Below are 19,217 nucleotides of genomic sequence, written 5' to 3' on the forward strand. Positions count from 1 at the left end.
GGTTATTGTTTGAATAATAACATTCCATTCATGTCTGCTCAACTGGTTCCACCTGGTTTTGACCAGATTTGTTCTGAATGAACCTGTTCAACCAATTTTAACCAGTGTTTACCAGATTTAACCAGTTTTAAATTGGGTTTAAACCAGTCAATTTCATGATAGCAAACTAACAATTGTTTCAACCCATTATTCAAACCAACATTAACTAGACTAGTTTTTGTTTTACTGATCATTGCCTCATTGTATTGACATTTTTACGAAAAATATTGCCTAAAAATTCAGTTGAATCATCTGTAAGGAATTTACTTGATATATCACATCTTTCGTTCTCTGATTTAATGTGTTTTTCGTTCAATTCAAGTAACCTTTTTACACTGTTTTTAAAAGGTTTAAAAAATTCAGGTTTAGTTCAAGTTTGATGAATTACAATTATAAATTTATTTTACTCATATTTACAGCTATTCTTTAGAAACCAATTATAATGACAATAATAGTAACTTGACGACGATTTATGGTACAAATTTATCACTTAATTTGAACAATTATCTTAGAGTTTAATTTAAAGCAATGACTTAAAATGAAAGTTTCAATTAATAAGTAGATTTGTTGTTAAAAAAATATAATTCAGAGGTGAATTAACTTTAACATTAATTGCGAATATTGCCAAATTTTTTAAAATCTACCTCAAAGAGGTTAAAAATTGGTGATGGTAAAAACAAAATGAAATGCTTGCTATGCTAAACATGAAGTTTTCCTTATACAAGCGTAACTAACAAGGGAAGTGCCTTTGCTGGTACGATCATTTTCAATTTTTTCAGGGCTTATATTGTAAAGGGCAAAAAATAATTAGACACGTATTTTTGCTTTCGTTTCGCTAGTGCGCGGTTATTGATATTTAAGCACTTTTAAGCGAGGATATTGCATTGTAATCTATTGGAGTTACTGAAAAATGATTTACAATTTTCATTATGAGATTTTCATTTTCTGCTTTTCATCTGTTTTATGTATTTTTCAGTGGCTGCAGTGCATTACTAAATGCTTTATCTTTAATAAAAAGTGCTTAAATATCAATAACCGCGCACTAGCGAAACAAAAGCAAAAATACGTGTCTAATTATTTTTTGCCCTCTACAATATAAGCCCTAAAAAAATTGAAAATGATCGTACCAGCAAAGGCACTTTCCTTGTAAGTACTTAATATCAGCATAGAGAGATGAGATTTATGAGTAATAAGGAGACATCATTACCGACTGAGATAAAATCTCAATGCTAATAATATTGTCATCAAGTGGAGAGAAATATGAATCCAAATAAATCCATTCGAGGTAGTTGGATCTAGATTAATTGATTTACTGCTTCATGACATCATTAGAAATAGTAATCTTGAATTGCTTGCCATACTTTTGAGACAATTCAGCTACAAATTCACTCTTCATGATATTCAGACATCTAAATAGAGAGGGGAAAAAAGAAAATTGATTTGTAAAATTAAATATATTTAGGCAAAAATTAATAAAAATGGTAAAGTCTATGACTTACTTTCGATAGATTGAACTCGATCTGAATTTGGCAATGTCGAAACTTGGAGCATGGGGCATGTGAACGATAAATGCGTTGGGTAAAACAATAAATTGATAGCCGATCGCATGAAGTTGCATTATGTGAGAAACCTTGTTCCAGCCGAACCCAACAAATCGAGAATCGTATTCAACAACATCTTTTTTGACCACGATATAAGGTTCAAAGTCTTGCTCCCATGAGATCCTATTGATTCAAGATTGGATTGAAAATTGTTAAAAATAATTAAATGTAATGGATATTTGATAAAGGAAAATAATTAGTAATTAAAAGATAGCTTACTTGTAGGGTCGAGTTGCGGTTCTCCATTTTTGGTAATCAGTTGAAGCATGACCTCGAGTCCAAACATGATATCTAAATGTAAATAGAGTTCCCAAATCAAGCATATTAAGGAGATCAGCTTTAGTTCTAGGAAATGAAATACGATAACGCTGAGTTTCAAAAGCTGGAACAACTAAAGCTTTTTTATCATTGGATTCAAGTGCAAGAGCAGCAACAGATCTTTTAAGATATTCATAAAGTCCAAACATAGGCAAAAAATCAACATCAGTAAGAAAAACAAACGGCGTTTTGACTTGACGGAGAGCGATATTCCGAAGATGATTAATAGGATAGAAATCTCCTTCTCGATAAACAATATGATAACCAATATTACGCCTATCTCTTAACACCGGAGAATCCATAATATAGCCAAAAAATTGTTGAACCTCAGAATCTGATATGTAAAGGGATAAGCTGATTGGACCTTCCCAATGTTTACATAAAGATTCAACCATTTGAAGTCTATCCATGGATAACTGGGCTACTAAAGTAACATCATTTCCTTCTGGACTAGGTTCATAATCAAAATCAATGTAATAAAGATGAGTTCGGTACTCGGTAATTGTAGCTCGTCTAAACTCGTAACAAGAGTCATCTTCATCCAAAGAGTTGATTGAAAGTTGATTATTAGCAAGATTGCTTGTCTTCGGTCTGACTGTGCTTGTAAGATTAGGACATCCGAACAACTCTCGTCTTAGTAGGTTACCATCGTATTCCAAGAAAGTTAAATATAAATTACGAAAAAATTCTAAATGCTTGTTTTTTACTTTCAATTTTTTTGGAGAGTTCCAATGAATAATCTTTAAATCTTGAGCTTCAGTGTAACAAAGTCTTTCAGACAAACTATTATCACTTAGCTGGACATTCCATTGGCATGGTAGCTATAAGCAATCAAATAAAACAAGATCAGTATGAATTATAATTTGGAAAATGTTTTTATCATAAATTGTAATATAATTGAAATATGATACTTACTTTATAAACAAGGAAAGGGTGTTGTTTAATAACTGTATTGAAAATATCTTGATCAGCTAAAGAAGTTGACAACATTGAGAACAATTCCTTTTCAGCAATCATTTTCCAAATTTGTGACCAGTCAAATTCACGTAATTTATTTAAGCTCATTAAAATGACTCCAGTGTTGAAACCACGACCCAGTGCTGGCCAAGGTCTGTGACCTTTCCAAATTTTACCTAAATACCAATCACTTTGATTCTCAACCAAACCTAGAGGTTTGTTTTTCATTTGGGCAAAAAGATTCCATAGTTCGACAATATCGGTTGCAAAAGTAACATCAGTATCGAGAACAATTATTTTATCGAGAGAATCTGAAAAAGAGATAAAATTTAGCATTCTGGTATTGTTAAACTTCTTCTTGATTTTTTTGAAACAGAATAGAATCAAAATAACTGTCATCGTTGAATGATCAAGAAAACTTTCTGCTTACCCGGTAAGGCTTTAGGAAGAACCAGTTTCATTAGTCCATAAATACCGGAATAATGTTTATTGGGAATCCATACGACATCTTTTTGTAAGTCATCCGTGAGATAGAAGTCAACTTCAATTCCGGGAACAGCCCAAGTACGGAATAGATTTTGTAATATAAGACGAGCAACTGAATCAGCAATAAAATGGAAATGTAGAGGATTTTTACGATAAAACAATATTGATTTGATTAAAGTGACAACAGAGCGACTCGAATTGTAACCAGCACAAACAATGGCAATGTCGATAACTTCACATTTGGAGATAGGTGATCCGGAAGACGATGGATTAGAGCATTTATGATCGAGACCATCAGTCCTAATTTCATTTCCTTCATTATTCTCTCTCTTTTTATTGCGATCTGTTTGCGTATTATTCGCCTCCAAGCCATCACCTTTTCCCTTTCTTTGGCCTTTAAGCTGTCTCAGCTGACGTTGTTGATGAGCATCATGCTGCGCAATGTTGATCAATTTGTTTCTAGATAAACTGACGAGAAAAGAAGATGCTATTTTATCAGTTCACAAATAAGAATAGAATGTATTTAATTGCAAATAAATGAATAACATACGTAAGTTGCCTTCGTAAGAGTTGATTTTGTTCTTCGACTTCCCGAACTCTCTCAGCAAGTTTAGCTTCTCTATCATTGAACCCAAGGAAATTTGAGCCAGATCGAAATGTATCTACAATAAATATAAATGATTATGAATTGAGAATCGTTCGAGAGAAATTTTTTGCTTATTGAATTGAGCAATCTTATCGGAAAATTTAATTAAATTACCTCTTTGATAGGCGAAGCTGTTGAGAAAATGGTGGTAATAAATAATGAAGCCAGCAGGAATTGCACAAAAAAAGAGAAGACATAGAGTCCAAATTCTTATACTGATTCCATTAATTTTCACTTTGGCACCTTTGCGTCCAGATGAGTATCTGATATTGATCATCCTTAAAAATTTATTCAGCTCGAATCACTTTGCCTCTAATGTAAATGAGAAATAGAAGATAATGTTATAAACATTTTGGCTTTGGAATTAGGATCATTTTTTACCCGAAAGCATACCAGCAGCAATCAAATATAAGTTAACACAGCAAGTTAATCAAATTTAAATAAATTAAAAAGAAGATGCATTCAATAAATAGATTGTTAAATATGGATAAGATGAAATGGTCTAAATGTTGAATACTGACTCAATAGCCTAGCAGTGATGCTGTATGTATGTTTTGCAGATAGACTGAACTCATACAATTTCAGAATCTTTTTTAAATGAGAGTTTATAATGATAAAAAAGCAGATTTCAAAACAAATTAAATAAGCCATTAATAGATTAAATATTAGTTCAGAGATTTTGACAGTTTGAATACATTGCAAGCAATAGTTGACAGAAATGAGAGTCAAAATGAAAACTACTTACTTTTACAGCTGTTTTTAGAAGTGATTCAATGTAAGTAATAGGACTTAAATAAATGATGGGTTTCATCGAGCCACTGGTCAATTTTAAAAGGTGATATAAATAAAGATGAAATTAAAACAAATGCAAAATTAAACATCACATTTGATTGAATTAAAGATTTAAACAAACGACAACATGATACCAAATATCTGATACATTCATCGGATATAGGATTAGATACTGTTAGGTAACCAAAACAACAGTAAAAACAAAACAAAATTCAAAAAATGTTCAACTTAAAGATAAAGGTAAACAGTATTTTTGTTTTGTTCTTGTTCTAGAACAAAATTAGATTTTAGGAACAAATTATCCTTAGCCTCGGAACAAGAACCATTATGGATTGGAAAAAGGATTGCTGGAAACCTCTTTACCAAGACTAGCAACTCTTTTATTCTAGATCATCTTCTTAATGATGGGATAATTGTTGGAATCTTTTCTGATTCTAATTAACCATCTTGACACAAGAATTGCATGTAATCAAGATGATAATGATTAGCCATTTTAATAAACTAAATTAGAAAGTAATTTACAGCAAAAATAGGAAAGGATAACAACACTTGGTCAACATGAAAAGCTGAGCTACTTTAAGCACATTACATTATGGTTTGTTCATGAATAAACAAAACACTTATTGGTCATCTCAAGGGTTTAATTCAATTCCAATTGATCAGATTAGAGTTAAATTAAGATTGAGTAAAATTAAACCAAAATGATAAATAATATCGTTAGCAAGATGAAACAAATGACTTGAACAATGGATGTAAGGCAAGGTAAACACTTGTTTAGTGTTAAGTTAATCACCTAAACATATTTGGGTTCAATTGTTTAAATGAATAGGAAACCAGTTTTAATTTGTATTTTTACTTAAATAATACAATTTAATGGCATTTTGGTTGCTAATGAATTTTGTGTGTGTTGATGAATGAAGGCAACAATTATAACAAAATGATTGAGAAGATGAAAAGTTGAAGTTATCATTTAACAGCTATTAATTTACCTTTCCATTATTTTCAATTAACGTGGGATTTTCAGATTGAACAATTTTCTGCTTCTAACTACACTTATTATTATCACTATGAACATAGTAACAGCTCAAATGATTTATTGTTGATAAATAATTGTTAATATCGGGTAAACAAAAGTCATAGTAGGTAGGTCAATTGAATAGGTGAACCTTTACGTGAATCAATTGATTGTCTTTGGGTGAAACCAAGTTTATTCCCAAATCAAAATGGTTAGTGAAGGTGGCTTCCAATATCAGTTGGAGTTACCTTAACAAGTTAATTTGATAATTGATCTTAAAATTTCTCATCAACTTCAAATGGTTTCCACATTAAAAAGGTGTCCAGTAAAGGTTTGTTTCATTGTGACCGCTAATCTGGACACAGCAACTGTTTAAATAGGAGCGAACCAGTTTGGGTTAAATCTGGTGTTTTAATATAACTCTGTAAATAGTCTTGTGTGTTAGATTATGATTGAAATAAATCTGTGATCAAAATCAGCTTAGATTGAGTTGATGGGAAATGTAATGTTGAAGCTTATGTTGATGAAGATGTAAAGACTGACAATGATCATTTTTGTCTTGATTGTCGTGATTATTTAAATGAGAGTAGTATAGTATACATTTGTAACACTCCACCTTACAGGCGGAGCGTTACAAATGAAACTGGAATTTTGATAAATATACCCTTAAATTAATTTAAACAATGCTTTTGAAATTCGCTCTTTTTTTCAAATCCTTTCAAACCTTCACCAAGGCAACAAAAACCGTTGAGATTCACACAAGTCCACCATACTCAACCATTTGCATTGTTTTACTTGGTTTTTTTACTATTTCAATTTAATTAGATTTAATTCAATTTAATTTATATTATTTGTGTTATAAAAATGTTTCGCTGCCAGTGGATATTTGTTATCTCTTATGTTGTTCTATCCTCTAGCTCAGATAGAGTTACATTGTCCAATTATGAGGATAAACTCTTGGGTATGTAATGCGGTACCTTTTTCCTGGTGTAATTCATTGTTTAATTGAATAATTATTTTCAGCTTTAAAAACAGGAAAAGAAAATCATTTTTACTGTGAAAATGAGGTAAAAATTCATGAAAGTGACTGCTCGTATGAGATTAAAGGACGCAATATAGAAATCAGTGCTATTCGGAGGTGCAAAGTACGATTTGGATGCAACTCAACAATTTTTATGGCTTTGTGTTGTAAGTTTATTAGACTAACGGCGTGATAGGAATAATTTTATTTAATTTAATTCAATTCAATCAAGCATTAAATATTATTAATTTATCAAAATAGGTTTTGAGGACCACATTGAACGCAAACAAATGTCACAAGAAACCGTGCAGATATCGACTGGAGGCAGAAATGAAACTCAATATGGAAATAATGAGACAGATAATAAGAAAAGCAGTTTATTCAATTTAAAAACTGAAGATAATTTCATTAGTATCAAAATGGATGGAACATTTAAGTTGTTGCTGCTTCTATTAATTTTATTATTGATGGTTATGCTAACCAGTATTGTTTTTTGTAAAATCTGGTGTTTGAAAAGGATGATAGCTTCGGAGCCGAATACATATGCAGTTTTCAAAGATAATGTAGGTGCTCGTAAAAATTATTTAATTCAATATTAATTATTTTTATTCATTCAGCTACAGGTCCAACAGGATAGGAAGCTACCAGCAAATATTGATGCTCTGAAAAAGAACGAGAATTTAATAAATTTAAATCAAGAAATTCAGCAATCAATTGGTGACGGTATAGCGGAGATTGACTGCAGTAATATTCCGTTGAAAGTTTGATTTTCAAGCAAGCTCAACAACACGAATTCAATTCAATTTAATTTAATTAAATTATTTTCAACTACTTAATCAATGCCAAAAATGAAAGCATATAATTTTCTATCTTAATAAATAGATCTGAATATTTATAATGTACGAGATTTTCATCAAAAAAATTATTTTTACCTCATTCTTTGCAAGTTGCATCAAGATTGTAATCTTCTTGTTCCGGATTTGAACCAATTGATTCGCCATCATCAGAGAGGCAGCAAATTTTTTTGAATTTAATTATTTTCAATTCTTCGTTGATTTCATTTACCTTCGTCTTGATTAGCATATTGTTTTCGTTTACCATTTTTTTCACACTTTCGATTTCCAAAGTTAATCTTGAAATTATTTTCAAGATATTTCTTGATGATTCTTTCACATCATCAAAATGCATATCAATGCGTCTAGATAGCCCGGCTCGGTGTTTGGTTCGTTTGATAGTTTTTTTCAGGTTAACCAAATCTTTACCTCTTGAGTTAGGGTTAGCATTTTGCGGTCTCATGCTAGTTGAAGGTTGGTTAAACAAGGAAGGTTGGTTGGAATTTTCAGGCACGATTGACTGTTTGTTTGTTATCACTCTAGTAATTGTTGTTCTAGGTCTTTTGGGTATTGGTTGATTCATATTAGCAACACAGATGATATTTACTAATAGAACAAAAAACAATTAAGTCACAGTATAATTAAAGTAAATTAAATTAAATTGAATTAAACAAAATTATATCCAAACTGTTTGCAAGTTACTTGAAGAATAAAGTTTAAGGAACAACTAGGTATTTAGAAATGCGAATTCACAGTCATAAGGGCTGAGATGAAGCCCTGTTTACCCAACTTTCAACGTTTTGTATAACAAAAGACTTTCAATGACTAAAGGTTTGACAAGAAGGCTAACAAAAAAACAAATTTTGAACAGTTTTAGTATATTTGCTGTTACCCTTTATCATTTACCTTTAAAAGTTTCTCAAAATTTCTCAGTGTAAAATATAAATGTAGTGAAAAGATAACAATTATTCAGATATTTTCTTTTTCACATTTTCCCAACAAGTTTGACATATATAACAAAGATATGATTAGGTTTTTGAATTGAACAATTATTTATATTCAATGAAAACCCTGGAAAGTCAACGACTCTTTATTCACTTATTCACAATAAGTGACTTAATGAATTCGCAATTTTTGTGTTAAGGTTACTTGCTGAGAAAGTTTTTGGTCATCTCAAACTTGGAGACAAATATTTAGTTGTTGCATATATTGAAGTCAATTCAAGCAAATAATATTTTAGAGATGACAAACCTGAATACAATGAAGCAAGTTTGGCCAGTATACTTGTACGATGTAATAGGAATATATGTTTTTATTATATTATAAAAGCCTTTACACAAGAAAAAGAAAGCCTGGATTCAATTCAATTGAATTTAATAATCTAATTCACCTAGTAAAGTTATGCCATGCTCGTTATACTTATATCGTTAGTATTCACAAGACATTTTATTGTCAACCAGATGAAATAAATTGTAATTTAAATGAAATTTAATAATTTTAAAAGCCTCTTCGTACCTAGTCTAATGCATTCAAGTATGAAAGAATTATTTTGCTACGTTAGCTTTGTCAAGCTCAATAATCATTCTATTCTTTGAATATAATTCAGCATATATACGTACTGAATCGAAGTAATAAACATAGATACAACCTTTTTGCAGCTATTAGAATATACAACATCATCTAGTTTAGTAACCAATAGAATCTTTAGTAGGCCGAACTTTAGGGCGGTTAATAGATATTTGGTTGCTATATAAAGAGCGAAATTTGAAGCAAATGTCATTCAATTAGGTTAGTAGTTTTTAGATAAACTCTAACTTTGAATCAATATCAGCGTTAAATCGCTTGATGAAAATCCAAAGGCTCGACAGCCAGGTCTTAGCTCTCGGTAGCTACAACATGAAATCCTTTGGCTCGATGGCCAGGTCTTAGCTCTCGGTAGCTACAACATGAAATCCTTTGGCTCGATGGCCAGGTCTTAGCTCTCGGTAGCTACAACATGAAATCCTTTGGCTCGATGGCTAGGTCTTAGCTCTCGGTAGCTACAACATGAAATCCTTTGGCTCGATGGCCAGGTCTTAGCTCTCGGTAGCTACAACATGAAATCCTTTGGCTCGATGGCCAGGTCTTAGCTCTCGGTAGCTACAACATGAAATCCTTTGGCTCGATGGCTAGGTCTTAGCTCTCGGTAGCTACAACATGAAATCCTTTGGCTCGATGGCCAGGTCTTAGCTCTCGGTAGCTGCAACATGAAATCCTTTGGCTCGATGACCAGGTCTTAGCTCTCGGTAGCTACGAATAAAGTTACGTAGCTTCGATTGCTGTAGCTTTATTCTGATATTGATTCATAGTTAGAGTACTTGTTAAATTTTTTAATTTCAGTTCTAAATCTTTTGTCTTTTTGTCTTTTTCTCTTTGTAGGTTGCTCCATGTCGCTGAAGGTGAAAATCATTTCTAAAGGTGTTTCTTTCTCTTCAGTTGAACAATCGGCATTTGGTCTGAGCCTATTTTGTCTTAAAAAATTTGAAATTAAAGCGAAAGGTTATACGACATTGAAAACCGGAATCTGTGTTGGTTTTGACGTAGGTTATTACGGTCAAGTAGTTGCTGATTGTCCTCCGTCTGCATTAATTACGGTTGTTGGTGGTATTATTGAGCCTAATAAAAGAAGCGAAATAGAAGTCGTTCTATTCAACCTTGGTGAGAAAACTTTTACAGCAAGAAAAGGTGAAAGAATCGCTCAACTAATCGTTAAACAATTCTCCAACTGTGAAAGAAAAAAAGTTAGATCGCTGTATTACAATCTTCGAACGCTCTAGGTCTACACTTTATTATTACAATGGAATTCGACAACCTTATGTTCGCACTGATTTCGCGCGGTTCAGGAACTTTGGCTAACAAGACAAAATCCATCAGAATAATGAGAACTACTCAAGAGTCTGGTGATGAGGAAAAACCTAAAGCATGGTTAAGTATTGATTTAAGGATATGGCAGAAAGATGGTACGTGGACTCCAACAGGTTTGAGACTAAAATCGCATGAGCTCAAAAAGTTGCAAGATTTGTTTAATGATCAACACTCTATAAGATCTTTCACCAACAATGCGTATTATCGCAGATCTTTTCACTTGCTTGAAGATGAAGATGATAATTCGACTACTACTTTCGCAGTCCTGCTGGAAAAAGACAAAGTTTCTGGAATCATGTTGACTAAAAAAGAGATAGATAGGCTTTGTAAAATCATTCCAGCAATGACTTACTTCATTGACAACTTTGATCCTGATGTTGAAATATGTAAAGAAATTTTGCTAAATTGTATTGTTTACAACCTTTATATTCAAGCAAAGGCTTTAATGAAAAAAGATTGTAAAGCTTGCAATCAGAAGGGGAAAAACGATGAGATTGAAGTTCTTTCACCTGCTGACCATTCTTGTAACAGTATCATCAGAGCCGATATCGACAACTCAAAATGGTTTGACGAATTGTTCACTAATAATGTGATAGATAAAGAAAGCCACACACTTTTCATTAAAGTGATGAACTTTTTTGAGCTTTCAAGAACTGCTGCGATAGATCATATTGTTGATCATTACAGTAACCTTAAAAAGGACATTTATCTCCGCACAGCAGTTAAAACAGTGTTGAACGATGATAGGTCAGATTGTTTTGAGCTTGTCTACGGCATTGGAACTGAAAACTTATTAAAAGATGTTCCTCATCCTGCTTCTCTTTCCCCACAGAAACGTAAGCGATGATCACGCAATCCAAAGCGTAACTCATATATTGATACTCAATAATTATTTTTAATTTTGATTCCATTTCTTATTTATAATATTACACATATAATAATCAATTTACATTTTGCTTACATTTTTAAACATATAATTTTTGAATAATAATAATACTATTATATACTAAAACTATTATAATTACATGACGATATATAATTAATCATAACGCATAATCATTATCCATAAAATTGTAAAAAACAAAAAAACCAAAAAATTTGCAAAAATACAAAAAAAACTAAAAACAATAAAAACAATAAAAAATTTCCATATTTAAAATGATTGAATATCAATTTTTATCCTCAAATGAGCGAAGGAATGATGATTGGAATTACATAGAGATAACGCGCACTGTTAGAATTACTTATGATGGTGAAGAACGAATAACTGCATTAGAAGAATTGATAAGAGATATAGAGGAAACGTTATTTGCTGTAATCTCTAGTATTGATTATGATGTACAACCAGAGGACAGAATAAGAATAGCCATCAAAAATGAAAGTCTATCTCATGACATCTGGGTATCATTCAAAAAGGGTTCTCAATTAACAAGAAATGTTATATTTAATGCTATTTTCAAAGTTTGTCAGTCAAAACTTGAATTTCTAATTGAAGGTATTTTAATCATTGATATTGTTATTATAAAAATGCCATCAGGAGGGGGTCATAAAAGAAAATATGGAGTGACAGATTTATCATCGTACGAGAGACTTTCTCCAAAAACAATAAAAATTGAGAAGGATGGTTTATGCTGTGCAAGATCTCTAATTGTTGGTAAAGCTATAGCAGATAAAGTCACTGGCAATGATTGGCGAAGAATTAAAGATGATGTTGGACGTCAACAGAAGGATGCAGCAGAGAAGCTGTGTAATTTAGCCAATGTTCTTCCCTACACAAATTGTGGAATAGAAGAGTTACAAAAGTTTCAAAACGTACTTTCAGGTTATAGAATAGTAGTAACAGATGCTAAGAATAAGAAAATAATATTTGCCAGTGATCCTGATAAAAACAATATTTATCTAATTTATAATGATAATCATTATTTTCCAACGAGATCTATGAAGGCATTTTTAGGTTATGAATACTTCTGTAGTTATTGTCTGATAGGGTTTAGACAAAAAACACAACATCATTGTCAGTCAATTTGTAAAAAATGTTTCACTGAATCACAGTGTCAGTTAATTGAACTTAAATACTGTAATGAATGCTGCAGGGAGTTTAATAATGTAAATTGTTTTGATAATCATATACAGAATTCAATTTGCTCAAAACTAAAATTCTGTGAGCTATGCAAAAGAACTTATCGATCGAAGAAGCAGCATAAATGTGGAGAGTTTTATTGTACTACTTGTCGTGAGATGGTTTCTTCTAAAAATCACTTATGCTATATTAGCAAACCATCGTTAATCAAGTTGAACAAAGAAGATTCATGTGTAAAATTGTTCATTTTTTACGATATTGAAAGCTATGTTGTTGATAACGGAACGCATAAACCGATGCTTTTGATAGCTAAATGTGTGTGTTGTAAATGCTATTCCATGCCTGATTATCATTGTGAGTTTTGTGAAAAAATTGAATTAGAATATTTAGGAGAAAATTGTATTCAGCTTTTTTGTAATTGGCTGTTTAAGGATTTGAGAGCTTCTCTAGTCAAACAAGATAAAAGGCAGATTGTTAAAAATCCTAAGATATATGTAATTGCACACAACGGCAAAGCTTATGACTTTCATTTCATATTGAAGTACTTGAACGATTATCAGATTGCAGGCACTCCAAATATAATTAAAACTGGATCTAAGATAATATCAATGGAATACATGAATGTTAAGTTTATTGATTCAGTGTCTTTTTTGCCTATGCCATTGAAAGCTCTTCCTAAAGCTTTTGGTTTTGAAGAGCAAAAAGGTTGGTTTCCTCATAAATTTAACTGTGTTGAGAATTGGTCATACAATGGTAATTATCCATCGAGTATGTATTATGAACCTGATTTAATGACAAGTAATGAAAGGGTTAAGTTTTTTGACTGGTATGAAAAAGTGAAAGATGAAAATTTTTGTTTCAAGTCAGAGATACTCAAATACTGTAATCTGGATGTAGATATACTTTTAAAATCTTTTATGAGCTTCAGAGATAGCTTTATTAAAGAAACTGGTTTAGATCCTATCTCAAGATGTATTACTATAGCTCAAGCTTGTATGGAAGTTTACAAAGTTTGTTTTTTGATGCCTAAAACAATAGCTGTGATCCCTTCATTCGGTTATGATCCTAAGCGTAAAAGTTCTGTTGTTTCTAATATTTGGTTGTCTTATCTGGAAAAAACAGAAAAAATCATATTGCATAGAGAGAAAAGATTAGGAAAATATTTTGTTGATGGATTTAACGCTGAAAGAAAAACTGTTTACGAGTTTTATGGTTGTTTTTTTCATGGATGCAAAACTTGTTATCCAATGAATAGACACTACATCACATCGAAATATCTGGATAAAACAATGGACTACCTTTTTGAAAGAACTAGTAGTAGAGCTGCTGACATAGAAAAAATGGGCTATAAGATCATATCAATATGGGAATGTCAGTATCATCATCAAGTAAAAATTGACCCTGAATTAAAGAGTTTTCATTTACTTCATTCTAGTAAACTATTCAAATCAAAGTTACCTCTTGATCCAAGAGAAGCTTTTTTTGGTGGAAGAACTAATGCAATCAAATTATTCCATCAAACTAAAGATAATGAAAAAATACGCTATTATGACTTTACCAGCCTTTATCCTTATGTTATAAAATATTGTGCTTATCCAATTGGCCATCCTCAAATCATTCGCTTCAAAGAAGAGGATAATATTTCTGACTTAAAAGATTATGAGGGCTTTGTTTTTTGCACGATCCTCCCTCCTAATAAACTTTTAATTCCAGTTTTACCAGCCAAAATACGTAATAAATTAATCTTTACACTTTGTCAGGTTTGTGCAAGCGAGAAAAATAAAGATTCATGTACACATAATTCAGCAGACAGAGCACTTACTGGAACATGGTGTACTCCTGAATTGAGGAAAGCTATCGAACTAGGTTATAAAGTACTGAAAATTTACGAGATTTGGCACTTCAAAGAATTCTCAAAATACGATCCCGCTAAAAAAGATGGGGGATTATTTGCCGAGTTCATTAATAAATGGCTTAAACTAAAAGTAGAAGCTTCAGGATGGCCTAAAAATATTGAAACAGATAAACAAAAACAGGATTTCTTGAAAATTTATGAAGAAAAAGAAGGTATTGCTTTGAATATTGATAAGATAGAGAAAAATGCTGCCCTGCGAACTCAAGCAAAATTAATGGCTAATAGTTTCTGGGGAAAATTTGCACAAAGACCGAATCTTCCAAAAGTAGTTTACTTAAATGAACCTAGTGATTTTTTCAAGCTTCTTGCTGATTCCAAAAAAATTGTTTTAGATGCTTATCTTGTGAATAATGGTACAATGATGGTCCAGTATGAAAGTACAGAAGCTTACACAGATGACCCTAAGCATTCGAACATAGTCATTGCAGCATACACTACTGCTTACGCTAGGCTAAAACTTTATGAAGCTTTACAAATTTTACAAGATAGAGTCCTTTATTTCGATACTGATTCTATTATATATTTAGAGAAAGAATGTGATAAGTTTGATTTAGCTATCGGGAACTTTTTAGGTGAGTTGACTGATGAATTAGAAGAATATGGTGAGGGATCATATATAACGAAATTTGTTTCTGGAGGGCCTAAAAACTATGCGTATGAAGCTATTTCACCTGCAACGGAAGAATCAAATTACTGCTGTAAGATTAAAGGTATAACGTTAAATCATAAAACAAAAAATGTTTTAAATTTTAATGCAATAGAAAACCTGATAAGAAAGAGCATTGAAAATGATGAGGAGGAGGAAATCCATTTAGAGCAACTTGTTTTCAAGTCTACTAGAGAGAATGATGTTAAAAGTTCAAACTTTAGTAAAAGATATAGACTAACTTATGATAAAAGACGAATCATCACATCTGATCTCACCACTTTACCGTTTGGATTTGTTGAGTAATTTAGACTCAAGTGTATAAAGATAAAAAGATGTCTATCAAGATGATTAAACAAAAGCCAGTGGAAATAGCCAGAACAACTTTAATGCTCAAGCATCCATTCACATGCATTGTTGCAGGTCCTACCTCTAGCGGTAAAACGATTTTTGTTCGCAATCTTATTGCTTCTCATGTTAAAACTATTCACATCAAACTTAATAACAACCTGCGAGTTTTATGGTGTTACGGAGTTTTCCAAGAAAAATACAATGACCCTATTCCAGCTTGTGAGGTGAACTATGTTAGCGGAATACCCAGCGAGGAAGATATTGCTAATTTTATGCCTGACTTGATTGTTTTAGATGATTTAATGACTGAATCATCCAATGCTGTACAAGTATCACAATTTTTCACCAGAGGGAGTCATCATCAAGGTTATAGTGTTGTGATGATTGTACAAAACCTATTTAATAAAGGAAAGGAAATGAGGAACATATCATTAAATAGTCAAATAATTGTGCTGATGAAAAACCGCAGAGACTTGCGTCAGATAAACACCTTAGCGCAGCAGATATACCCAGGAAAAAGTAAAGATTTTGTCGCAGTTTATCTTGATGCAACAAAAGAACCTTTTAGTTACTTGTTGATAGATTTACAACAAACAACGCCAGAGGCGCTAAGATTGCGGACTCAAATATTCGAGGATTCATCAACTCAAATAATTTATAAAATTTAATATGTCTTGTGATTTGAAATATTGCTCCACTTTGATTGAATTAATTTCTAGATCTAAACACAAAATAAACAAAAAAGAAATAATTAAAATTCTTAAATGTGAAAAGTGTATAAACTCTGCATTTCATGAATTAACAGTGAACCTCTTAAATGGTAATATAACCCTCACGCAACAACAAAGAAAACAGTTGAAGTCTATGAAAAGTTTAATTGCTAAATTAGCTAAATCTAAAGTAAAAACAAGTAAAAAAGTTGGAGCTAAGGAATTCCAAAAGTATTGTAAACTTTTCGACATTCTCAAGCCTTCTCTTGCTGACATCTTGGATAATGTTTAAAAAGATGATTGTAACTCCAACTGAGGATGACAACCTGGTTACAAAAACCAAAACTAAAACAGAAAATTCTGTACAAAAAGAGATGCGAAAGGAAAGCAAAAGGTGTTTCACTTCGAATGAGATAAGTGATCTTTGTACCATTCTGTTAAAACTCGCTGATAAAGGACTAATTAATGTTAATGGTAAAGTTATTAAACCTGATGGTAAAGTGATAAAAGGAAGTAATATCGTCCAGATTCTAATACACGCAATTAAACCTGAAAATTATGTGGAAGGATATGAATATTTACCTACTATTTTACGTGAAGCAGAAATTAACGATATACCTAATAAACTGATTCTTATAGACAATAAAGAGACTGAATTGAGAAGAACTCATGAAGAGGAGATAATTAACGATCAGTCTGAAGGTTTTGATACAGTTGACCAAAGTCCAGTTGAAAAGGATACCGTGTCAGTTGATGATTCTGTGGCAAAACGACAAAAACAAAATCCGAGGATAAGAAAGAAACGGAATTGGTTATTCCCTTGAAATGCCTAATAAAGATACCATTTTGAAAGAGTTGTTTTATGACCCTTCTTTACCATCAGGATTTGGAGGAATCAATTCATTGTATGCTGCTGCAAAAAAATATGGAATCAGTAAGAGATATGTGACTGATTATCTTTCTAAACAAAAAGCATATACACTACATAAACCCGTTATAAGGAAGTTCAAACGTAATAAAACATGGGTTCCTCATCAATTTTTTCAATTGCAAGCAGATCTAGCAGATATGCGATCTTTAGCAAGCAGCAATTATGGACATAAATATATTCTAACAATAATAGATGTGCTTTCGAGATACGCATGGGCGATCTCAATAAAAAACAAAAAACCTCATAGCATAATAGCAGCTTTCAAAATCGTATTCGCTCAACAAAAGCCTCTTTATTTACAAACTGACAGAGGTAAAGAATTTGTGAACAGCCAATTCAAGTCTTTTTTGGAAAAAGAAAATGTGAAATTTTTCACCACTAGAAATCAAACAGTTAAATGTGCTTTAGTTGAAAGATTTAATAGAACATTGAAAAACAAGATTTACAAATTCATGACAGCTAATAATACCAAAAGATGGTACCCTCATTTGCAAGATTTCGCAAAATCATACAATAATTCCATCCATAGATCAATAGGTGTTACCCCTGAAAGTGCTAAGGAAATGCGCAGTGACATATTGTTCGCATCATCTTATGGCAATCGTTTTCCTAATACTCAAACAAAACACAGAAAGCTTTTATTAGGTGATCAAGTTCGCATAGCGAAGCATCTCAGTGCATTCAACAAAGGTTATCTTCCAAACTGGTCAACTGAACTATTTAATGTTACTAATTATTTGAAAAAGGACGATAAATTTCAATATACAGTCAGTGAACAATCTGGTAAAGAAAGCCTGCAACGATACTATACCGAGGAAATACAAAAAGTAAACAAAGCAGCTAAAAGAACGTACGTTATCGAGAAAGTTCTTGAGAAGAAAACAGTTAATGGAGTTGAATATGTCAAAGTCAAATGGAGAAATTATCCACCAACTTTCAACAAATGGATCCCCGCAAGATCGATCTCGAAATATCAATAATCCTAATAATAAATCTCCCGAATATATTCTATTTTTAGCGCAGATAATCATTATCGTTGCAGTTGTTATTGTAAGTGTCATCAACCTAAGCGTTGGAGCTGAACGAGAGTCTCTTTGGGTTTCTTTAATGAGTAGCTGTCTAGGATACATACTTCCATCACCTTTTGTTGTAACTAAAAAAACTGATACACCTCTAAACAAATGAATCAAAGTAGAGAGTTTGATATTGTACTGTCAAGTGACTTTAATAAAGATGATTTTCCAAAAAACAACCCAAGTTCCTTTCGTAACAAACTATCGAAAAAACTTAATCTTCAAGGATCATGGTATGTTAGCTTGCTAGAGATCAGTGTTCCAAAAACGTGGGTTTCGAGTAGAACGATAAGTTTTCATCTAGTGGATGAAACTACATCGCAACAAATTGGTGAGGAGAGATCAGTTGAGCTTTTAACAACTGATGAGTATACAGATATCACTGCTAAATTGAATAATGCTGCTAAATTAGACGGGTTGGATTCGCAAGTAACATTTGGTTCGGATAAGAATGGTAAATTAACAATAACAAATGGTGTGAAAAAACAGACTTATGTTCAAAGTATCATCGCTCCAGTTTTTGATGAATATTCTAAAGAAATTCTGGGCTTGTATATAGTAACTACACTGAAAAACAAAAAAGTGATAGCTTATCGTCCTCCCAATCTTTATGACTATGCAGATATTTTTACTGTTGAAAGTGATTTGATAGAACCAATCCATGTTGGCTCAGATGAAAGACCTGTTCTACGCTATTTAATACCTAAAGGATTGCCTGATTTTGGTGATAATCTGTCATTCAATTTTGCTAAGCCACAAAAACGGAAGATCAAAGTGTCTTATATTGAATCAATAGACATAAATATAAGTAACTTGAAAGGCGTTCCACCACCATTTCGATTTGGGACGTCAGTGTTAACACTACGCTTTCAACATGACCCGTATTACTAACTTATTCG

The 19,217-nt window shown here is 32.0% G+C and overlaps 1 protein-coding gene across 3 annotated transcripts; it reads right to left on the reverse strand.

Annotated features, from left to right (window-relative positions):
* Positions 1 to 1,186: 1,186 nt before the first annotated feature.
* Positions 1,187 to 5,138, reverse strand: LOC107368729 (xylosyl- and glucuronyltransferase LARGE1). Of its 3 annotated transcripts, none has more exons than XM_015936607.3 (8): positions 4,793 to 5,138; positions 4,162 to 4,359; positions 3,952 to 4,063; positions 3,346 to 3,869; positions 2,874 to 3,226; positions 1,860 to 2,779; positions 1,539 to 1,763; positions 1,187 to 1,448 (listed from the first exon to the last, which is right to left on the reverse strand). In XM_015936607.3, exons 2-8 carry the CDS (start codon positions 4,322 to 4,324, stop codon positions 1,349 to 1,351), a joined length of 2,397 nt encoding a protein of 798 aa, XP_015792093.2. In that variant the 5' UTR covers positions 4,325 to 4,359; positions 4,793 to 5,138; the 3' UTR covers positions 1,187 to 1,348. The 3 variants fall into 3 exon arrangements, with proteins under 3 accessions (XP_015792093.2, XP_089123252.1, XP_089123251.1); XM_089267126.1 differs by having other exon boundaries at positions 3,346 to 3,888; positions 4,793 to 4,969; XM_089267125.1 differs by lacking the exon at positions 4,793 to 5,138 and adding an exon at positions 4,429 to 4,743.
* Positions 5,139 to 19,217: the final 14,079 nt, after the last annotated feature.

The sequence above is a fragment of the Tetranychus urticae genome, chromosome 2 (genome assembly GCF_039701765.1).
Source record: "Tetranychus urticae isolate SD_2017Ah chromosome 2, NJAU_TeUrti_SD_1.0, whole genome shotgun sequence".
Classification (NCBI taxonomy): domain Eukaryota; kingdom Metazoa; phylum Arthropoda; class Arachnida; order Trombidiformes; family Tetranychidae; genus Tetranychus; species Tetranychus urticae.

What these genes read in the sequence shown, in the direction of transcription:
- LOC107368729 (XM_015936607.3), bottom strand. Translation starts at nt 4,324, where the DNA reads ATGATCAATATCAGATACTCATCTGGACGCAAAGGTGCCAAAGTGAAA. An exon ending in TCTTCCTAAAGCCTTACCGG is followed by an intron (nt 3,227 to 3,345) that starts GTAAGCAGAAAG and finishes TCTCTTTTTCAG; the next exon opens with ATTCTCTCGATAAAATAATT. An exon ending in ACCGCAACTCGACCCTACAA is followed by an intron (nt 1,764 to 1,859) that starts GTAAGCTATCTT and finishes TTGAATCAATAG; the next exon opens with GATCTCATGGGAGCAAGACT.